The following is a 19,051-nucleotide window of genomic DNA, read 5'->3' on the forward strand; positions in this document are numbered from 1 at the left end:
GGTCCCCGCGGGTTGGTTCTGTGTCGGGGCGGTACGAAGGCGGGGTTCGGCGATCGTACCGGGGTGCGTGGAAGCTTGGGCGAGCTGGCGCGATGCAAAGTCTATGATGCAGATGTCGGAGAGGCAGGATCTGAATGGGAAGAACTGAGGCCTGCTGTGATCCGTTGCTGGCGGGGAAGGACGCGGAAAGCAACTGTGCCACCTTGCACGAGGGGATTGTAGCACGGAGCGGCGATCAAAAAAAGAAGGGAAAGAGAGGCAAATGGCCAGCCCTGGCACCAAGCTCAAACCTCAGTATACGGCAGGCGCGGGACAGGGGATTTCAAATGAGGCATACGTTGTGGTAAGGGACACAGTGGGGTCGTGTGTCGATGTTTGGTGTATGCGGAAGGGCACGAACGTTGTTAGAAGCAGGTTGATCTTGAAATGACGGGAGCAAGCGTTGGCGCAATGACTTTGACGGTGCACTGCCCGAATCGGCCAAACTGCTTTGGGGCCGAATGGAGACCCCCCAAAAGCACCGGCCACCAGCCCACCGCAGAGCCCACCAAGGCGGGCATCGATAAGCCAGTCTGTGCTTCGCTGAAGAGCTACCTAAGTATGTGCCTATGTATATCGGTACATACATGCACGTACACTATACGTACCCCAACGTTCACTCAACGCAGATATTTTACAAAGACACTACCTAAGGTATCACTGTGCTTCCTTAGAGCCACTGCTCAGCTACAATCAGCGCGATTCCAGCATTGGGTATGTATCTTATATACATAGAGGAGGTCAGGCACCTACACTGGAGACATACAATCCCGGTTACCACCCTCTGGAGCACAACAAGTAGGTGCTGTCCCCGCGGTCAGATGTGGAGCATGCCTTCCCTATAACCGAGGGAAGCTAGCAAGGACATGAACAGAGGCGATTCTTGTACCTGCCAGTTCTTCACCTGCCCCAAACTTCTTCGCAAACAACCAACAGGCAACCTTCACTGCCTGCAACAGCTTGCGGACTACCTCAGCCATAGAGAGACGCCTTGAAACATCAAGATACGGAAGAGATCCTGAATCAAGGGTTTGAGAAACCACCCGCCGACGGCCTTGTTGGGAACCGACACCGGGCAGCAATGCTCAATCTCCCAACCGGATCGTGCCGCATCACATGCAACTCATCGGCTGGCGACGTGGATTCGCTCATTGACGGCTAACCAAAATCTACAGTTTGTGAAGCCCTGTCCCGTCTCTCACTGGCTGTGACCAGTGCCGAGCCGTGCCTACAGCTGATGACAACCGCTGGTCAGGATGGGGGGCGAGGCCGCGAAAAACGATTTCAAGGGAAAAGGAAAGGCTACCGCAGCGGACCATGACGAGGCTTCCAGCCATGTTCCGGCCGAGCCAACAGCTTCCGGCCCGTCACTTTCTCGAATGGCGCAGTCAGCGGCGTCACTTTTGCTGTCGGGACCGCTAGGAGGAGGGCCCGACGCCGAGAAGGGGGACTCATCGCGAGTCGGGGAAGCCTTCGCGAGGGTAGGCGAGAGCTCCGTTCGGCTGCGACCAAACGGCCCGGGCGGCGCGAGCATGAGAACCGGGCAGGTACAGGAGCACATTGCTCAGGAGGAGGCATCGTTTGCTGCCTTCCTAGACAGCGGAAGCGCACCAATGCTTTCGGAGCCAGGCGGCCTGGAAGAGGCCTGGCAGTCGGCTGTTCCTCGTGCAGCTGCGGCGCAAGTCACTAGGCCCATGGATTCGGTTCCACTGTCAGTTGCAGATCAAGAGGCGAGAGACGGCGCCGATGTCGTCGCCTTGCTGTCTCGTGACGGCGACTTTGACAGTGTATTTGAGCATGTCGACGAGTCCCCGTCAGCGAGCGATTTATCGGCACTGCGCCAGGCGCTGTTCGGGGATGGAGCAGATTCCGGCAACTCATCTCCCATTGCGTGGGATAACGTTCTCAACTTCATCCCAGAGTACCTTCGGACGCCTACGATATCCGCACCCGGCATCGAGCCAGACGGCCAACTTTCGGCGCACCTGGGCACCGTTGCCCCGGACGAGGCCTGGCAAACGTGGATAAGCCAGTGGTCCCGTGTGCTGACAAGCTACCAGGACGAGGTCTGGGGCGATTTGAGCGCGCTTGTTGACGAGGCCCGCACCGAGATCCGGCGGATGGAGGAGGTGAAGCCTGGGGAGAAGCCCCCCGTACCAACTGCGTTACTGAGGCTGCGGGCCATCCTCGGTCATCTTCGCGAGCCATAAACAGCGGAACAAGTCAAGATATGCGCTGCCTTGCCGCTTCAGAGTCTGTCGGCGATGAGGCGGCGAGTGGACTCGGCCCGAGACCTGCACAGCGGCCGTTTCCATGCCGCTTGGAGTCCCATGTTTTCCCACGTGTTTGCGTGGGATTTTTAGTGCTGGGATCGCGACCAGGCACGCCTGGCTGCCCCGCTCGACAGCGCGGTGTTGCATTTTTACCCCGCTGGACGGCCAGCGAACCGGGGTCTCCAGCGCCTGGGTTGCTGTGGCAGCGGCGCCATGACATCACTCAACCGCTTTTGTAGGCCTGTGGTTGGTCCATGCTATATCTCCGAGCTTCCATCACCTGGAAAGCCAAGCCTCTCGCAGCGCTGTGTTGTACGGTACAATCTCGGCTCGCGGCTGCCACACCGCCCTGCCCTAGGAACCCGCCGCTCACGTTCTTTTTGTATGGCATTCGCGAGAAGTGTCAGGATCACGAAGGTCGCACTCGGGCACACCTGCTTCCTGTACATACCTATATATTTGCTAGGAACAATGCGGCTTTGAGGCACAAGCGTCTGTCCAACCAGTCAGGCGACCATCTTGTTCCTGGAATCGTTGGGCGCCGTTCCGTTCGTCCTCCTGCGTGATTGGCCTCAGGGCCCCGTTACCGGCCGTTTCCAACCGGAGTTGGTCCAGTGGTCAGATTTCAGAATGAGCATCGAAGGACGGTCTCATGCCCGAAGTCTGGGCGGCCTGCTTCTGGTGCTTGCATGGGCATCGGCAACCTGCGCGAGCATGCAGCCCTTCCAGCCCGTCGAGACAGCAGCTGCCATCGCGCGACGTCAGCAATCATGTCTTGCCAACTTCTTCAGCTGCGCCGACCAGGGTCCGGCTTTCGACGGCACCTGCTGCCAGAACGGCCAAAGATGCGCCCTCGATGCCAACAATGAACCGGCCTGTTGTCCTACCAAGTAAGTCTCGTTAGGGCGTGCCTCGAACCACCAAACGGAGCAGCAGCACACTGACTGCTTGACTCGCTCCGCTCCGCTTCTATCCAGTGCTGTGTGTACAGGCACCGCACCAGCAAGTTTCGTGACCCCAGACCCGGCCGGCGCCACCACGGCCGTATCCTACGTCCCGAACGAGTTCTTCTCCTTCCCCTATGTTGCCACTTCCTTTGCCAACCCGGGCCATTGCTCGGCGGCCGTCATGCAATGCAGTTCCAACTACGCAGCCTGTACCTCGCAGCTGGCTCTGGTGGGCGGTTCCGGAGATGGCGGCTACGCCGTTACCGTCGTCGTCCCGGGCGGTGGCGGGACGACGGTGACCGCGGCCGCGGGGATCAGCGTAGATGCCGCAGCCGCTACCAGCATCTGTAAGGACCGCATTCCCCGGCCCTCCCGCTTCCCACCCGATTTCAGTAACCCATTGCTGGCCCGCAAGGAGCTTACTCGGCCTGTTGTATAGGCAGCAGCTTATCCAGCGCGGCATGCGGTAGTCTACAACCCAGCATGTGCACCAGGTCTGGCACCGCCGCCGATGGTTTCTACTTCGGCACGGGCACGGACAACCCTGCCACGAGGCCGACGGCGGCAGCCTGTGCCGGAGTGGTCGGTGTCTTTGCGGCTGGTGTTGCAGGCCTAGGTATCCTGTGAAAGGCCATTCCGCAGTTAACATGGGAGGTTTGACGGGCTCGTTTTGCGCTTCGACCCGGTTCTTTGAAGGCTCTCTGGTTTGATCTTCATAGAACTGGCGGATGAGACTGGCAAACGTCTTGTTTGCATTCCGCCTCCATCATACCCATTCGATATTGCTTTCACGAAGTCATGAATACATGATCAAATACCCACTCTGCTTCACTTTGTTGTCTCTGCTTTGTTTTGCGCCATTTGTTGACAGATGTTGTTCACATGGCTACTGCCCCGTCACCAGCTACTTTCATGTCCTTAATGTTTTGTTGATTATCCATTTCAAAATCCGAGTTTACCCCACTGAATCCTATTTTGGGCTCCTGATTACATACACACAGCATTATTATCTGTTACTGGGCCAGTCTACAATTAGGACCATTTCAATCACCGCCCGTAAAAAAACAAAATCCCCTTTTGTGCGCCCCCGCTTAGTACTCATGGATATCCAATGCCGAATCATGAAAAGGGAGAGTAAAAAAAGAGGCCCATCCGGGGATATATCGACAGATCCTCCAACCAACACTTTTGGCATGCTTGAGCGAGAGGTAAACATATGAGCTGAGAGATCAAGTATGGAAATCGGTTTTCACAGCGGGGATTATTCATGAAGAGGGGGAAAGATGGGCCTATCGTCTCTCGTCCACCACCTCAGCTGAACTTCCAAGGAGGTCGACCTGATGGTCAACCCTGTTTGCACTTCCCTGATTCACGAAGCCGTAGCCTGCAGGCGTCCCGCTGTTAGAGTCTTGCAAGTCCACCTGGACGAAATCGTCTGTGAGTCCTGCTGACGAGCCCGTCTTTTGCGAGCTCGTCCGTTCGAACGGTAACCGGGATGGCGTTGCCGCAGATGGAGAAAGATTTGCCTGTTGATCTGGCTCGGGTTGTTTGGGATGCGACTCCCTAGACTGCGACTGAGTCCACGAATTCCGCTTCGAGCTCTTCCGAGGAACCTCGGGAACCCGCAGGTCGCTTTCCACTTCGGTGAGTAGCGCTTCAACGGTATCATCGGCGCCCTTTTCTGGGGAACCATTCCTAGACAAGGCAGAGGCTGGCGGTGCGTCTGAGGCGCCGAGTCCGTCCAAGCTATCGTCCCGAGACCGCCTCCCGCTGTTGAGTGGTTCTCTCTCTGGTGATGTTACCCGAGAGATGCGGGCGCTCCCGTTCCCGCGCCTCTGCGCCTCCCGCCCTTCGTCTTCCTCGTCTGACTCAATCGGACCGTTCCGCAACACGCCCATGGCGACTGGTATCCCTTCTGGGGGAGGATCGTCGTCGAAGTCGCTGCCCGCAACTCGCATGGCTGGCGGCATTCGTGAGCTCCTAACCACCTCGAATCCTTTCCCCTTGTCTTTCCTCTTTTTGCCAAACATGCCCCAGAACCAGCCGGCCGGTGAGGTTACCGGCTTGGTTGGGTCAGCAGGGCCGGTCCTCAGTTTACGGTTCGGCGCGTCCGAGTTCAACCGCTCGCCCCTGACACCGTAATAGAAATCGACCTCACGAGTCGAATAATCGGCTCTTGGAGCGAAAGGAACCGTGTAGGGAGCGGGAGTAGCATCCCTAGAAATCGAAGCACCGGCTTCCGCTGGATTTTCAGCGGCGCCGGACCAGGCCTGGCTAAGGCGTTTCTGGGACAGCTCACTATTTCTCAATGGCCCGGCAGCGTTCGGCGACGGCGAAGATGACGTCTCCATGGTCTGGCGCCGCTGCCTCGGGGGTCGATAATAAGGGTCTGGCGTCTGCATACCAAAGGCGCCGTGGTGGCGAAGGGCTTGCTTGGGCGAAGGCAAGTATGAGAATGTACTTGTCTCGCCCGGTGTCGTTGGGGTGAAGGAACTTGCCCCGCTGTCAAGATTGCGAGCTGGGGTATCGAGGCTCAGGGTGTCTAGAACAGACGAGCTTCTCTGGCGACGATGCATCAACATCCCAATACTTCCGGCCGATTCGCTCCGAAGACGACCGCCTGGCATGATGTATCCATTTTTAGATACCTCATCGGCATCAAGCATCGCGGAAGTAGACAGCTGGCTATTCCTGGACGGGCCATTCTCCCGACGACGAGACATGCGCCGCGACAGCTGGCGCATGCCAAAGATCTTGGACAAAGCACCCCTAGTCTGCCCACGGATGTCGTCACCGCCGGCTCCGAGCAGTCGGGCGAGCACCTCAACTATGGTCTGCACGGCGTTGAGCAGGAAACCAAGTACGAGTACGCCGGCGTGGGTGACGAGAATTGCATAACCGATCCAACCCTTTGGCCCGTCAGTTACCCCAAGAGAGGGAACGAAAGCAACCATCAAGAGAACGGTTATGAGGCGAAGCGCAGAGAAGAGCGTGTGGTAGGCGTTCATGGACGTGGGCGAGTGAAACGGTCTGAAAGCGTGGAGCGTCAAGATCTGAATCACCTCACAGATAGCAAGGAGGACCACTTGGGCAACTCCTGCGGGCTGCACGGCGCCAATGGCGATGCCGCGGACAAAGGTGAGTAGGACCGGTATCAGCGTGAAGGCGGCAGCTTCGTCCGAGTATGTGTTGTAGAGAGGTCCGTAAAGAAGAAGCGTCGGAAGGTCGTCGAACAAGAACGCCCTCGGTTTCGTGGTTGCGATGAGGTAGAGCAGCCAAGCTGCAAAGCCGATGATGAGGATCAGGGTGAGGGCGGCGAGGGCGACCGCGTAGGCCGGCGAGCCGCTGGCGACGACCAGCTGAAAAGTCGACAATGCTACAATGGGTAGCAGGAAATAGTTGAAGACTATCCTGATGACGTTCCCAAGAGTGAAGGGGATGTTCTTGGAACGGAGATCCTCCTCTGGGATCTTCATCACAAAGCGATACAGCCAGTGACCAAAGAAGCCGGCCTGGACAAGGACTATCATGCTGGCAATGATGACGAGGAGCCACACCATCATGCCCGCCCAGACATCGTCCACCCTGCTCATCCCAACCAGCTGGGCAAGCTTCTGCAGGCCATACTTGCCATCCGTAACATATATGCCGTCTCGGACGCTGATCCACCCCGGTTCCTTGCTCACGAGGCTCTGGTTGAACATCAGGGCAGCCCAAGAACCCCGGCTGACAATGGGTTGGTAGAAACCCGGGTAGTTCAAAGTAAGACCCCCAGTGAGGACGACGAACTGGATGTACTGCAGGCAGTCGCCGAAGCCAGGCGTGACGAGGCGAAGGAGATCGGGATCACGGCCGTAGTTGGAGCTCCAGTGGAAGATATCGGCGGCTCCCCACGGGCTGAAAATACCGGCGAAGACGGTGGCCGCGCCCACAAACAGCAGGACGAGCAGAGGCAGGAACCTGAGCAGCCATGCGAGGTTTCCCAGTTCGGGAGTGACCGCAGCAGAAACACATCCGATGTTGGTGCCTTTCGAGTCTCCATATATGATGATGAAAGTCGCCGTCAAAGAGGTAAAGGCGTACGACGAGTAGAAGTCGTTGCTCATTGTCACGGATGGCAGAGATGGCAGAATGTCCGGAAGAGCACTGGGGGTTTTGGGGGGGGGGGGGGGGGAATCGCCAATGGTCAGCATCTTGAAAAGCAGAGGGGAGGGGATTGCCCGAGTTGGTCGAACCAAAGACGGTGCAAGACGACAGCGACCGGGAACCTACCTCGAGTTGGCTTCGACAAAAACCGGCGCCAGCGGACACGAAGCATTCACCAGCGACGTGTTGCAAAAGTTGGTGTTCTCACTCCATGGCTCGTATGTCAGGACCTGGACCTTGCTATGTAGCGTCGTGAGTTTGGGATGTGGCACGTCCGGCTCTGGCTCATCCACGATTTTGCCGTCGGTCTTGCTGGGGTCCTTCCAGTACGGGCTGTCGGGCGGCGGTAGCGCGACATTGGTGAAGGAGCCCGTCACGTTCCCCCACATGGTCACACGGAGTGTGTGTTTGGGACCCGTCGCTTCAAACGAGGCGTCAACCCACTCGGGAACCCATTGCAGAGGCGTAGGCACATGTTGGACGTAGGACTCGGGCAGGCAATTCTCGAAGGGAACGGTTGCTGCTGCGGCAGGGCGAAGCAAGACGCTAGGCAAGAACATCAGCGAACCGAGGGCGGCGAGGGAGGACGGCCGGGGCAGATGAAAGCCAGAACGCTGCCGCCCGCCGGTACCGTCGAATGAAAGACCAGCCAGTGATCCAGTCCGGCTGGCTACGGAGAACGAGTGGTGCGGCTGGCAAGATGCATGGCCGGAGCATCGCCGATGCCCACGGCGACGGTCGCTATGGCGAGCACCATAGGGCTCGGGCTCGGACTCGGGGATCAACGGGCCGAAAGCATCAACTGTTGGCATGATTTAAATCGAGGCCGTAGATTGCCAAGTGCGTCGACGACCGGCTGACTCAAAGGTCGGGCGGCGCGGCCTGTAGGCGACAGTGCACTCTCCAGAGAAGCCCGGGCGGAAAGGGTGGATGGAGCGACGACGGCAGGCGTTAGCAGCCGACTAGCTGTGCATCTTGGTCGAAGCTCCCCGGCCTGCAACGCCTCTTTGTCAACTCGGCTGGCGAAGCAAAGTAGGGCTCAATAACCCGGCCAACAACAGACCGAAGCGAGCGCTACTGTTTGTCGCGTACTCTGAAGGGCGTCCACAGCTCGTTAAAAACGAAGAAAAAAGAGAAGAAGAAAAAAGATACAGCAAGAAGGGCTTCGCGAACGTTGGATGGTGTTGGATGGGATGATTTTGGGGCGTGGTCTGGGCGAGGTCCACAATGCATCACAGCGCCGGCTTGTTGATCAACGGCGGCCCACTTCAATCTGGTTGGGCGCGGGTTGGCTGCGGCGCCCTCAGCCCGTCAGTGACCCATGGCGCTCTGCTGGGGCTGAGACCTGGAAAGGGTGACAGGCGACGCCAAGTCAGCGATGACGTCCGCTACCAGCCAGATAAAGTGGAGACGGCAGTAACGAAGTTTTAGGAAGCACCATCTAAGCCTCCCCATCCTCTACACTAGCGTGGTGTAGCAGCTCCATTCCACCACCCCCAACACGAGGAATAGACGAACACAGCCCAGTAACTCTTGGGTGGACGTCTTACCCCTTGACCATCCACCCACAGCGAACTAAGCTACCGTCACCAATTCCACGAGAACGTCAGGGTCTTGATTGAAGCCGAGCAGGGACAATCGAATCCAAACAACCTCAAAATCGGGGCAGAAGCCTTTCTCTTTTAACTAGATGCGCTTGTCTCCAGTTGCTCCGGGGTCGACGGTAAGAACATTGCTCTGGGTACTGTCCCCAGTTGGGGAGCTTTACTATTTACTATTTGATCTCGCTCCTAGTTTCTTCTGACTTTTGGGAGGATGTTGGCGGTATGTACAGTACAGCTTTCATCGTTGATTCATAGCTATCTAGTAGTTGAGTTGGCAGGCTGTTGCCGATGTTTTGCATAATACGAGTGCTAAGGCGACGGCTTGGCCAAGGAATTGGACCAAGCATTTCCCGGATTGGGGCCGCTCGCGAATTCGAAACCCGCCACACCCTTCTCATGGTGCAAATACGGGCGGACACGCATACTCGGAAACCTCATGCAAGAACATCCTCAACATGAACTACACTAATGCATGCCCATCCCGACGCACACACAGTGGCAGCGGCAAACCGGAAGATGCTGGTACCGCTTAAACCTTCACTCGGCCAGGTTCTCCTATTTCTTCAGTCCCATCTCCTCGTGTCTGTCGCTGCACCTTAGACTTCCCCGTCCCCCGTGCCCGCGATTCGGCCCACCGGACGATGTAAGATATCTGCAACTAGGTGGGTAGCGATCTCCACTGGCGATGCATGTTACGAAGCTGTGCGCAATGACTCCTGCACAGACCAAACATGGTAAGCACGCCGGTGACAGCCTGAACATCTTCCCACTCCGCCATCAGCAGACTTAATGGTGCTATCGCCGCCACAGCGGCATGGCCGTTTCTCTTCAGGCCGTTACAGATCCTCCTTGGCCGACTCGCGCCAGCAGATTGTCGATCAATCTGGCCGTGACCTGAGGAATGCCTCCATACTGAAAGGCGCCCCTCAACTCTCCGTCAACCAACCAAGCGTCATATTGAGACGCCACAGCGACCAGCTGCGCCAGGCCACGGGCATCAACCTTTACCGTCAGTGACAGGGTGCAAGTCTCCTGATACCGAGGGATCGTCTCAAGAGGTAGCTGCTCTGTCTCCAACCGCTTGTTTCTCTTCTTCTCGGTATCATTCATTCCAAGACGCTGCAGTTGGGTGGGCTGTGATATCATGTTATCTGTTAAGATAGTTGGCTGTGCTATGTCTCCGTCGAATCTTGCTCTAGAATGGATATTCGTTGCGTGTCCACCGACGCCTGAGGCACTGTCTGTTAGGGGCCGGCGAGGCTGCTGTGCCCGTCGAACCGTCATCGCCCGCCCAAGGTTACCCGTGACAACCTGCCCTGCCATGGGAACCTCTTCTTTACGCTCTGCCTGTCGAAGGGGTGCTGGCCCATTCTTCCATTTTCTTGGCCGAGTCGGCTCAGAAAATCGCTCGTCGGGATTGGCGCTTGGTCGGTCACGGTGCCTTTGCCGGCTGTTGCCTTTGCCAGACGCTATTCGGTTCTGTGCCGAACGACTCGATCCTGTTGCGTGGTGTAGACCGGGAAGCTCCCTCAAACCAGCCAGGTTGTAGTCCGACTCGTGTGGAGAAGAGGCCGGTGGGCTTCGAAGCCCGTAACTGTGGCGAGGGCGGCGACGGTGGCTTGATAGGGTCCCCGAACAATCAGGCGGAGATCGACGTTTGTGCCCGGATCCGTCCTGTAGACGCCGACCCTGAGATGCTGGATGCTCAAGCCTATTAATTTCAGGACCAGGTGCGGATTCCAGTATTGTCCCTGAGATCTCCCCTTGCGTGGTTGACTGTGAAACAACGTCAGTTGAGTTCATGGAACCGCCCCCTGGAATTTCAGTGTGAGCTCTGTGATGGTTTCCTTGCACAACTCCTTCGATCGTCAGTTCACTCTTTCTTTTTGTTCTCGCGAGTTTTGCGATAGACCACGGATTTAGACCCTCCTTCGAAGGCGACTCAAGGGGTTCCTTGTCCGCGTCGTCCTGAACTCGCCGTTGCGTGCATTGTGAGCCATCATTGCCGTAGCTATCGACGTCACTTTCGCTCTCTCCGTCGAGTCCCGCAGACATGTCAACTTCCCATGTCTGGGTCGCAGTCTTTGGATGTCAGTAAGAGGCTGGTGGGGTGTGCATGAATGTCACCGTACCTGTGGCGCCAGGCTTCGGAGGGAACCCTCTGAACTTCGCTCGGCACCTGCATTAGCACTTGGTCTGACGTCGGCCCTAGCGGATTGTTTTGAGCCATGGGGGGCAGAGGGAGGGTATATTCGTGATAGGAACGACTCGAGTTGGCCAAGGATCCTATCCTCCTCCTTGAAGATGACGTCCTCCTTTGACGGTTCGATGTTTACATCGTAGGCTCCCGGCGGACACCGAATGTTCAACGTTATGAAGGGGTCTCTGGGCGGATTCCTCGAGGCAGTAGTGGCAAAATGGTCCTCGATGCACCTTCTGAAAACGTAAACGAGTTTTTTTGCCGTCCCTAGCGCTGTCGAGATCGGTCGTCCGTCCACAGAGACAAACGCTCCTTTAGAAACCTTTAGTGGATCGGCTGTAGCTCCAGGCAAGAGAGCTTCAAATATTGCGCCTCCTTCTTGCCTAGATGAACATTCAGTGTCATCCTGGAAGTTCGAATAGCCATCGTCTCTCTCGGAATGTTCGCCTGGGAACGTTAGAAACGTGCACTGAGACGCTAAGTCCATTCCGAACAGCTGCAGCGCAGCTTCTTTGACACCCCCGTTGACGGCCGGGGCGTAGGACCATGATAGGCCAGGGTTTTGCAAAACAGTGAACCGCAACCTGATGGATGGTCTCGTAAGCGCATAGGCTCGCAGAAGATCCCTCATTCTGTCCAAACTCTTCTGTGCATCTTTGAGGGCGGCACGCTGCCTAACGGGTAGATTCGAGAACAAGCTCGTCACACGGACGACGGTACCGACGGGTGAGGCAGCGTGGCGCCGAGTGGCAACGCCTCCTCCCTTCGCGAGGGATATGACTGTTGCAACATGTTCCGTCGCCACTCTAGTCGTTATAGAAACTTCCGCTAAAGCGTTAATGCTCGCCAACGCAACACCCCGAAATCCCAGCGTTCTTCCTCCTAGCGTGTCAAGTTCTTCCAAGAACCTGAGCTTGCTTGTGTGGCCGGGGCGGCCGAGGCCATCAAAATCTTCGGGGCTGATACCGTGGCCGTTATCTCTGACTTCGATTCTGTCGACTGTGTTAGGCGCTACCAGAACATCCATAGAAGTTGCGTCTGCGTCAATTGCATTGTCCAAGAGCTCCTTAAGCAAGAGCACCGGGCTGGTGATGGCCAGAGTCGAGCCTAGACGTCTGGCAGTGCTTTGCGTTAAAGGTAATATCGGCATCTCGTGAGGTACTGGACTTAAAAAGATAATAGCACGACGAATGGAACAAAGTATGCCGTGAAAACGTGGGAGGTGTGGGGGGTAGGTGAGATAGCATTATGTTTTGTGACCACCACGGCAGCAGGGCGACCCGAAGGGGTTTGAGTGATTATCCCGAGGTACTCAATGGTAGACGCTTAGCAAACCCCAGGAAGAGAAAGACTCGTGCTTGGTAGGCGTAAGGCAGCAGGGGCAGATAGAAGAGGAAGCAATCTAGTACCTTTCCTAGTCACGTCATCCAGGCATCACTCTGCAAGTCTCGATGAGGAAGGAGCAGGGAGAAGGAAGGAGCTGGTTGACGACAATATTGGGCACCCTTCTCGTTCAACCTGTCCTACATTGGTCCCAGGGCAGGCAGGCATGAAGAAAGTGCTGTATGCATTGCGTCAAGAAGCTTGTCGGGATCTGCTGAGTGAGTTCTCGCCTTCGTCTATCCGGAGGCAATGCATTTTGCAGAGGTCTCCAAGAAGCTGTCACCCCTCAGGGGTAGAGCTTCCTTGCCTGGATGCGTCTGGCGGAGCGAACTAACTGACTCAGCGTCCGAGCGCAGCAGAAGCACTTTAACCCAAGCACACACTGCGCACAGAAGCTGCTTGGAGAGGTGGGGCTGCCCCTCGGTGCTTACCCTTCCATGACCGCCCCCTCCATCCCAAACACCTCATCACCTCGCACCAAGGTCAGGTGGAAGACGGTGAGCAAGGCATTGGTGCGGCGACCAATCAGCCTGTCTTCATTCATTCATCGAGAAAGCTCCATAGTCAATCTCCTCATACGGTTCCGCATCGGCCGCTGGTCAAGATGTACAACAAGGGCCCAGCTCCGCAGCTCCACGACGGCAGCAATCTCCGCATTGGCATTGTGCACGCGCGATGGAATAACACCATCATCGAGCCCCTCCTTGCCGGCGCAAAGGCCAAGCTCAAGGAGTGCGGCGTGAAGGACTCGAACATTGTGGTACAAACCGTCCCGGGCTCATGGGAGCTGCCAATCGCCGTCCAGCGGTATGTATCTACTCAACCAACACCACGGAACCGCGCATTCCACTGATGACCGTCCCCTCGTGATTCTCTCGACAGCCTCTACGCAGCGTCGCAAGTTCAATCGGCATCGGCCGGCAGCGGCGGCTCCGCGGGGGACCTGCTCGGCAGCTCAACAACCGACCTGGCATCTCTCCCCTCAGCCTCCTCCTCAAAGGGACCGTTCGATGCCATCATTGCCATTGGGGTGCTCATAAAGGGCGAGACGATGCATTTCGAGTACATCGCCGGGAGCGTCTCGGACGGGTTGATGCGCGTCTCCCTGGACACGGGTGTGCCAGTCATTTTTGGCGTTCTCACCGTCCTGAACGAGGAGCAAGCCAAGGCTCGGGCCGGTCTCACCGCGGGGAGCCACAACCACGGCGAAGACTGGGGCCTCGCCGCGGTTGAAATGGGAGTAAAACGGAAGGCCTGGGCTGCCGGAATCATTGAATAGAAACGGAACTGTCAAAGTATTCTTGTATGCTTAAGCCCGGAGCCGCTTACACGACCGCACATACAAGTGGAAGACAAAGGGTCGCTTATTGTCCTTCCCTTATTGTATATCGGTATTACCAGATTAGAGCATCAAAAATGCTATGTCTATCATGATCCTCCGTGCAGCAGGGGCAGACGCCCCTGAGTTCCGATACCTTAATTCACAGCTGCCGACTCTCAACCCACTCTGTCAACCCCCGTCGAGAAAACTGCCTGAGAAGCCTGAGCGCGAATATACAATGCAGCACCTTTGCCCGGCATATTCAAATGAATGGTCTCACGGAATAAGAAACCAAAGCTTCAGCCATGCATTTAACACACCTCCACACCGACATTCCAGCCTCCTCTCAGCTGATGAGCGCGCCAATACCGTCGCCAAGAGACTTTTTGGCTCTCCATAGCGACTTCTTCTTCTCTCTTTTAGCCTTCATGGCCTCCCACCCTTCTTCGTCATCGTCATCTGAAGCGCTGCCAGACTTTGCCGCGGTCATGTTGAGCTGCGAGACGGCACCGGACATGGTAGATGACTTTCGCAGGTGGCTCGTTGCGGGTGCGACTGGCACATGCGAGACGGGACGGTAGCGGCCCGGAAGACCGATGTTGCTGCGCTCCGAGGGGGCGATCGACGGGGTATAGCCGCCGCTTTGGCCCCGACTCGAAGGCGCGTAGCCAACGGGCTGTGTTGGCTGAATCCAAGACGCGGAACTAGGCTGAACCATGCTCATGGTGCGCATCTGCGTCTCACCCCGCCCGAAAGGGAGATCGAGCATCGAGTCGTTACCGACGAAGGAGTGCCGCATATCAGGGCCCCTGAGACCTTGAGCGAAACCGCCGCCCATAGCGGAGAGGTTCCCGGTCGATGGCGATGTCAACGAACCGCTAGCCATAGACGGAGCATTTCCGGTCTGGCTCGCCATCATCTGCATAAATTGCATTTGCATTTGCATGAACTGCTGCATCTGCTGGGTCATTTGAATTTGTGCCTGATCGCCAGGTGAGAGCACTTGGTGGTTCGGGTTTGGATTGGCTTGGTACATCATGTGAGCAGGGATACCCGCGATGGGATCAAACCCAGCTGTTCCGGCAGTCGGTCCGGGGCCGTCCAGATGCGGACTGCCTCTTCTCATTGCGCGGTTACGTTCTTCGCTGGCGATCACCCCAATGAGGCCACCCGGAGGGACTGAGGAACCGGATTGACCTGGCGCAGGAGTACCGCCGCCGAGGGCGAAGCTCTCCCGGACTGAATTGCGAACGAGGCTGGCGCCAACAAAAGGGTCCTTGGGAAGGTTTCTTGCGAAGGCAGGAAGACGCGAGTTCCCTAATCCCGGTGCATCCCCGACCACGGACATCGGTCGCTGATAACTCGGCTGCTGAGAGGCCCGCAAATTCGGATTCGACCCCATGGTGCTCAAGCGGTTCGGCGGGCGGTTCTTTGCCGGGAAGCCATGCGCTGCAAGGATAGCCAAGGGAATGTCCTCGTCCTCGTCAGAGTTCTCAGACGTGTTAGCCGCTCTTGGGCCGGGTGCGGGTGCCGAATTTGGCAGGTTCGGCGTGCTGAACGACATTTGCAGACCCGGTCTGGAGGGAGGGGTGCTGCTTGCAGATTCCCCTGTCACCTTCATCATCTGCTGCCGGTAGACCGACATGTGTGCCTCTTGCTTCCGTCTCTGCTTCGCTTGCTGCCTCGCCTTCTCCGCATCGTCCTCCTCGTCTTCATAATTTTCTTCATCGTCCTCATCCTCGCCAACCTTGGCCCCAGGTGCACGTAACAACTCGCGCTCCCTGTCTTGGCGTTCCTTATCTTTGCGGTATCGTTCAAATTCGGCGGGAGTCATAACTTTGTAGCCTCCGGACAGGCTATTCTCGTTCCGAGCACCAGAATGACGACCCGGATACTGGGAAGAACGTCCCGGGCGCGAGTTGAACATGCCATCCCCATCTTGCTCCAAGCCATTCCCACCCATGGTGTATCCGTCAACTGGCTCAGAGTCTGAGCCACCTGTCCCTGCTATGAACTTGGTCACGGTCGATAGCGAATCCTTGAGCAATTTGGCCTCCTCATCCTCTGCGTCCTCTTCGACCGAATCACTCCTCTGGGGAGCGAGCAAAGGCCGACTCGGTCCTACTTCTGGCGAATGTCCCGACTCCTGCCGTTCGGGCAGCGGTGATGTGTGACGCGGCACCGGAGGCGGCGCGTCGTTCTTGACAGTGGGCGACAATGGAGGACTGGAGGAGGCAATCAATTGGTCGTTGGAATGCTGGCTGCCCCATGAGTGTGGCGGTGGCTCAACCTTGGTGGTCGTGTCGATCTGAATCGGTGATGGTTGAATTGGTCTGGGCGCTGTAAGGGATCGGGGAGGGGGCACCGGCCCAGAATACTGCTCGTTTCTGACGGTCGCCACACTGGCTCGCTTGTCACTCTCTAGTACCAACTTCCCGAAATCGCCGCCCAAATCCAAGTCAAAGTCATTGTCGAGCCGGGGGGGTGTCACCGTGGTAGTCGTCGAGGTGGAAGAAGTGGGTGCTCTTGGCCGTCCATTGGCAGGAGTCGGCACACCGGTCACAGCTGGGCTCGACGGCGGTGACTCCTCGATCGTAGCGGGGGCGGGGGATGGTTTCTTTGGTCCGCCGAAGGAGAACGTGCGCCCGGCAGCTTTCAGGAACCCGGCGGAGGAAGGCTTTGGGATAGGAGGTACCGGAACGTCCACTGGGGGTCTCCTCTGCGCGGTCCGCCATTCATCAGAACCTCCTGTATCGGCAGACGATGGAGCGGTGGAGGCATTGCTGTGCCGGGACGAGTTGTCCGTCGAGGTGGTCTTGGTTGTGTTCGAAGACCCGCTCCCTCTTGTATATGGTCAGCAACAGGCTCTTTGAGGCGGCGAGAACTTAGAGCGGGGCCAGACATACCGATTCGACTTGAGATCGGCGAATATGTTGTTATCGATCGTCACGTCGGACCCCGTCGACCTGTGGAGCGCATGGGTCGCTGTCGTGAGTTTCGCACCGCCATCGAAAGGCTTGGCCCCAACCACCTCGGTGCGCTCGAGAACGCGAAACGACGAACCTGTTAGCGTGGCATTTTCGAGGTTATCGGAGGCCGACTTCCGCCTGCCAAACGCAACCGAAAACCTAGGCATGTAGGATACAGGAGGGCCAGGCTACTTCTGGGACTGTGAATTCGCTGTGACCAGCCAAACAAATCGAGTTGCGAGAGCAACGCAGGAAGGCTGTCTGTCGTGGGGCGAGACAGCGACGGCCGAGCGCAGTTTCGAGGGCCGGAGTGCGGGACAATCGGCACTCTGTCGTCTCTTTTAAAGACGGTTTGCCTGTACTAGAAGGGGCCTGGTCAGTCGGTTCAGATCGCGCTCGTATAACCTAACCGCAAAGCGTAACGACATAAGGGCGGCCGGGGGAGCCGGGGGCGGGGGGGGGGGGAGGAAGGGTGGCCGGCTGCGGAGTGACAAAGGCAAGACACATCGCCAGAATCCAAAGGGCGACCGTCGAGAGAAGAACATGATTGAGAAGGCTCCGGGTCGAGACAGGGATCGATGGCCTCGCAAGCAGCTAAAACCAGCAAGATCGGCGCAAGCTCCCCTCATCTAAAGCGTCCGGGGCCAGAAGGTTTTTCAGGTCTGGTAGTATCCCGAATAGTTGGAACCATGGGAAAAACCAGACATGGATTTCCGGATGGCGACAAGAGGAACTCGCTACTGAGAGCTGCGCAGCTCGGGTTCGCGCTGAGATAGGGAGCAACTTACGGATTCAGGAACAACCAGCAGGCGTGTGGAGCAGACTGGCGATTAAGGTGAGCGAAACGCCTGTCGGAGGACGAAGTTGGTGTACTGTGCCCCTCGATCTGTGGTATGGCGAGGATTGGCCTCGTAGTTTGAATGTCTAGGTAACGATGCACAAGGCAAAGGCGAAACTACGCTTCGAGTGAGAGAAACCCGGCACTTTGAAAACTCGCCAAAAGAAGCGGCCGTGTTTTCGATGTGCAATGCCACGGGTCGCAGCGGAGTGGAGTGACGATGCCTAGCACGACGAGAATGACGATGGATGTCCCGGAGGAAAATAAATGGAGAAAGAGGGTTAAACAAATATGTACCAAGCAAACAGGCCAAAAATGCCCAAGTCGTGCTGTTTCAGCTCGAGGTAGAAAGGCGATGGCGTTGATGGCGATGGGGAATAACAAGGCGGTGATGAAGACCACCAACACGATCGGAACCAGAAGGGAAGAAGGAATCGGTTGGTCGACATGAATTTATTTTTATTTCTTGGCCCAGCGTCGCACTGGCACTATTGGGACAGGGGAGTGGGGAGCGAGAGAGGCGCTACCGGCAACGCGGCAGGGCCATTGGGCGAGAACCGTGGGCTCTGGTGGGTGACTTGGCTAGTACCTCACAAGTATCCCGTGTACTATACGCTCGCTGTTCCCCTGCCGACCTGACTGGCCTAACCAAGGACTCGAGCTCGACGAGCAGGAGCCCACCTAGGCAAGATGTATTATGTAATGCACCTAGAGCACGGAGTCATCAGAAATTGAAGGGAGCAACCTGGAATTGTCGAGAAAACCGGGTGTGGTATCGATGCAACCGGGGGCGGTGGCCCAGGCGCCGGGCCTAGGCAACGCGCTGGATCGCCAAGGATCGCTCTGTTTCTCCACTTTGCAGACGGGCCGGACTCCCTTCTTGGTGTTGCATTGCTAATGGCGCTGCGGACTCAATACCTGACACTGAGCGTGGCAGCACACTGATAATTCAAGCCAGTGGCGCCTAGACTGAACATAGTGTCCAGGTAGAAGGTATAAGAGGTGTTTGATATTATGCACTGCGATGTGTTAAGAAACGCTATAGCATACACACTGAGTGCTGCTGCCTTTCAGGTTCGGTTGCTGATGTCTCCGTTAGGTCGGGTACCTTAGCTTTCAGGTTCAAGTTGGGTAGCTACGTTTCTCAATCAGCCGAATGCCGCGAATGATCAGGGGTAACTCTCTCGAGCCTCGGGTACCAAGGTAGGTAAATATTAGAGCCAGTAATACTATTCGTGGTCACCAAGTCTCTGGCCGCTTGCAAAAAGCCAGCCGCCCGCTACTTCAACACCGCGATAGGAGTTGGTCTGTTTTCTGGAAGCTGCCAATAC

The 19,051-nt window shown here is 57.0% G+C and overlaps 9 protein-coding genes across 9 annotated transcripts; 4 read left to right on the forward strand and 5 right to left on the reverse strand.

Annotated features, from left to right (window-relative positions):
• Positions 1-994: 994 nt before the first annotated feature.
• P884DRAFT_118830 (uncharacterized protein) lies at positions 995-2,408 on the forward strand. The gene is made up of 2 exons (XM_069437134.1): positions 995-1,213; positions 1,295-2,408. The coding sequence occupies exon 2, from the start codon at positions 1,296-1,298 to the stop codon at positions 2,247-2,249; it is 954 nt and encodes a 317-aa protein (XP_069298791.1). The 5' UTR covers positions 995-1,213; position 1,295; the 3' UTR covers positions 2,250-2,408.
• A 534-nt stretch (positions 2,409-2,942) lies between these two features.
• Positions 2,943-3,886, forward strand: P884DRAFT_276518 (uncharacterized protein; the record flags this gene model as incomplete). The annotated part of the gene is made up of 3 exons (XM_069442965.1): positions 2,943-3,202; positions 3,290-3,606; positions 3,699-3,886. 3 exons carry the CDS (start codon positions 2,943-2,945, stop codon positions 3,884-3,886), a joined length of 765 nt encoding a protein of 254 aa, XP_069298792.1.
• P884DRAFT_118809 (uncharacterized protein) lies at positions 3,693-4,513 on the forward strand. Its single transcript, XM_069437133.1, has one exon. The coding sequence runs from the start codon at positions 3,988-3,990 to the stop codon at positions 4,477-4,479; it is 492 nt and encodes a 163-aa protein (XP_069298793.1). The 5' UTR covers positions 3,693-3,987; the 3' UTR covers positions 4,480-4,513.
• A 35-nt stretch (positions 4,514-4,548) lies between these two features.
• Positions 4,549-7,965, reverse strand: P884DRAFT_197181 (uncharacterized protein; the record flags this gene model as incomplete). Its single annotated transcript, XM_069438044.1, has 2 exons — positions 4,549-7,405; positions 7,532-7,965. The coding sequence occupies 2 exons, from the start codon at positions 7,963-7,965 to the stop codon at positions 4,549-4,551; spliced, it is 3,291 nt and encodes a 1,096-aa protein (XP_069298794.1).
• Positions 7,966-9,353: 1,388 nt separating this feature from the next.
• Positions 9,354-10,261, reverse strand: P884DRAFT_257817 (uncharacterized protein). Its single transcript, XM_069441186.1, has one exon. It carries the CDS (start codon positions 10,153-10,155, stop codon positions 9,838-9,840), a length of 318 nt encoding a protein of 105 aa, XP_069298795.1. The 5' UTR covers positions 10,156-10,261; the 3' UTR covers positions 9,354-9,837.
• Positions 10,262-11,132: 871 nt separating this feature from the next.
• On the reverse strand, positions 11,133-12,359 carry P884DRAFT_196749 (histidine kinase-like ATPase; the record flags this gene model as incomplete). The annotated part of the gene is made up of 1 exon (XM_069438001.1): positions 11,133-12,359. One exon carries the CDS (start codon positions 12,357-12,359, stop codon positions 11,133-11,135), a length of 1,227 nt encoding a protein of 408 aa, XP_069298796.1.
• Positions 12,360-13,196: 837 nt separating this feature from the next.
• On the forward strand, positions 13,197-13,871 carry P884DRAFT_197435 (6,7-dimethyl-8-ribityllumazine synthase; the record flags this gene model as incomplete). The annotated part of the gene is made up of 2 exons (XM_069438058.1): positions 13,197-13,399; positions 13,475-13,871. 2 exons carry the CDS (start codon positions 13,197-13,199, stop codon positions 13,869-13,871), a joined length of 600 nt encoding a protein of 199 aa, XP_069298797.1.
• A 388-nt stretch (positions 13,872-14,259) lies between these two features.
• Positions 14,260-17,049, reverse strand: P884DRAFT_197112 (uncharacterized protein; the record flags this gene model as incomplete). The annotated part of the gene is made up of 2 exons (XM_069438038.1): positions 14,260-16,756; positions 16,820-17,049. The coding sequence occupies 2 exons, from the start codon at positions 17,047-17,049 to the stop codon at positions 14,260-14,262; spliced, it is 2,727 nt and encodes a 908-aa protein (XP_069298798.1).
• A 303-nt stretch (positions 17,050-17,352) lies between these two features.
• On the reverse strand, positions 17,353-18,099 carry P884DRAFT_220999 (uncharacterized protein; the record flags this gene model as incomplete). The annotated part of the gene is made up of 1 exon (XM_069439477.1): positions 17,353-18,099. A coding segment is annotated over one exon (262 nt), but the record flags the coding sequence as incomplete, so codon positions are not given.
• Positions 18,100-19,051: the final 952 nt, after the last annotated feature.

Source organism: Thermothelomyces heterothallicus (assembly GCF_042370625.1).
Source record: "Thermothelomyces heterothallicus CBS 202.75 unplaced genomic scaffold P884_scaffold_7, whole genome shotgun sequence".
Lineage (NCBI taxonomy): Eukaryota > Fungi > Ascomycota > Sordariomycetes > Sordariales > Chaetomiaceae > Thermothelomyces > Thermothelomyces heterothallicus.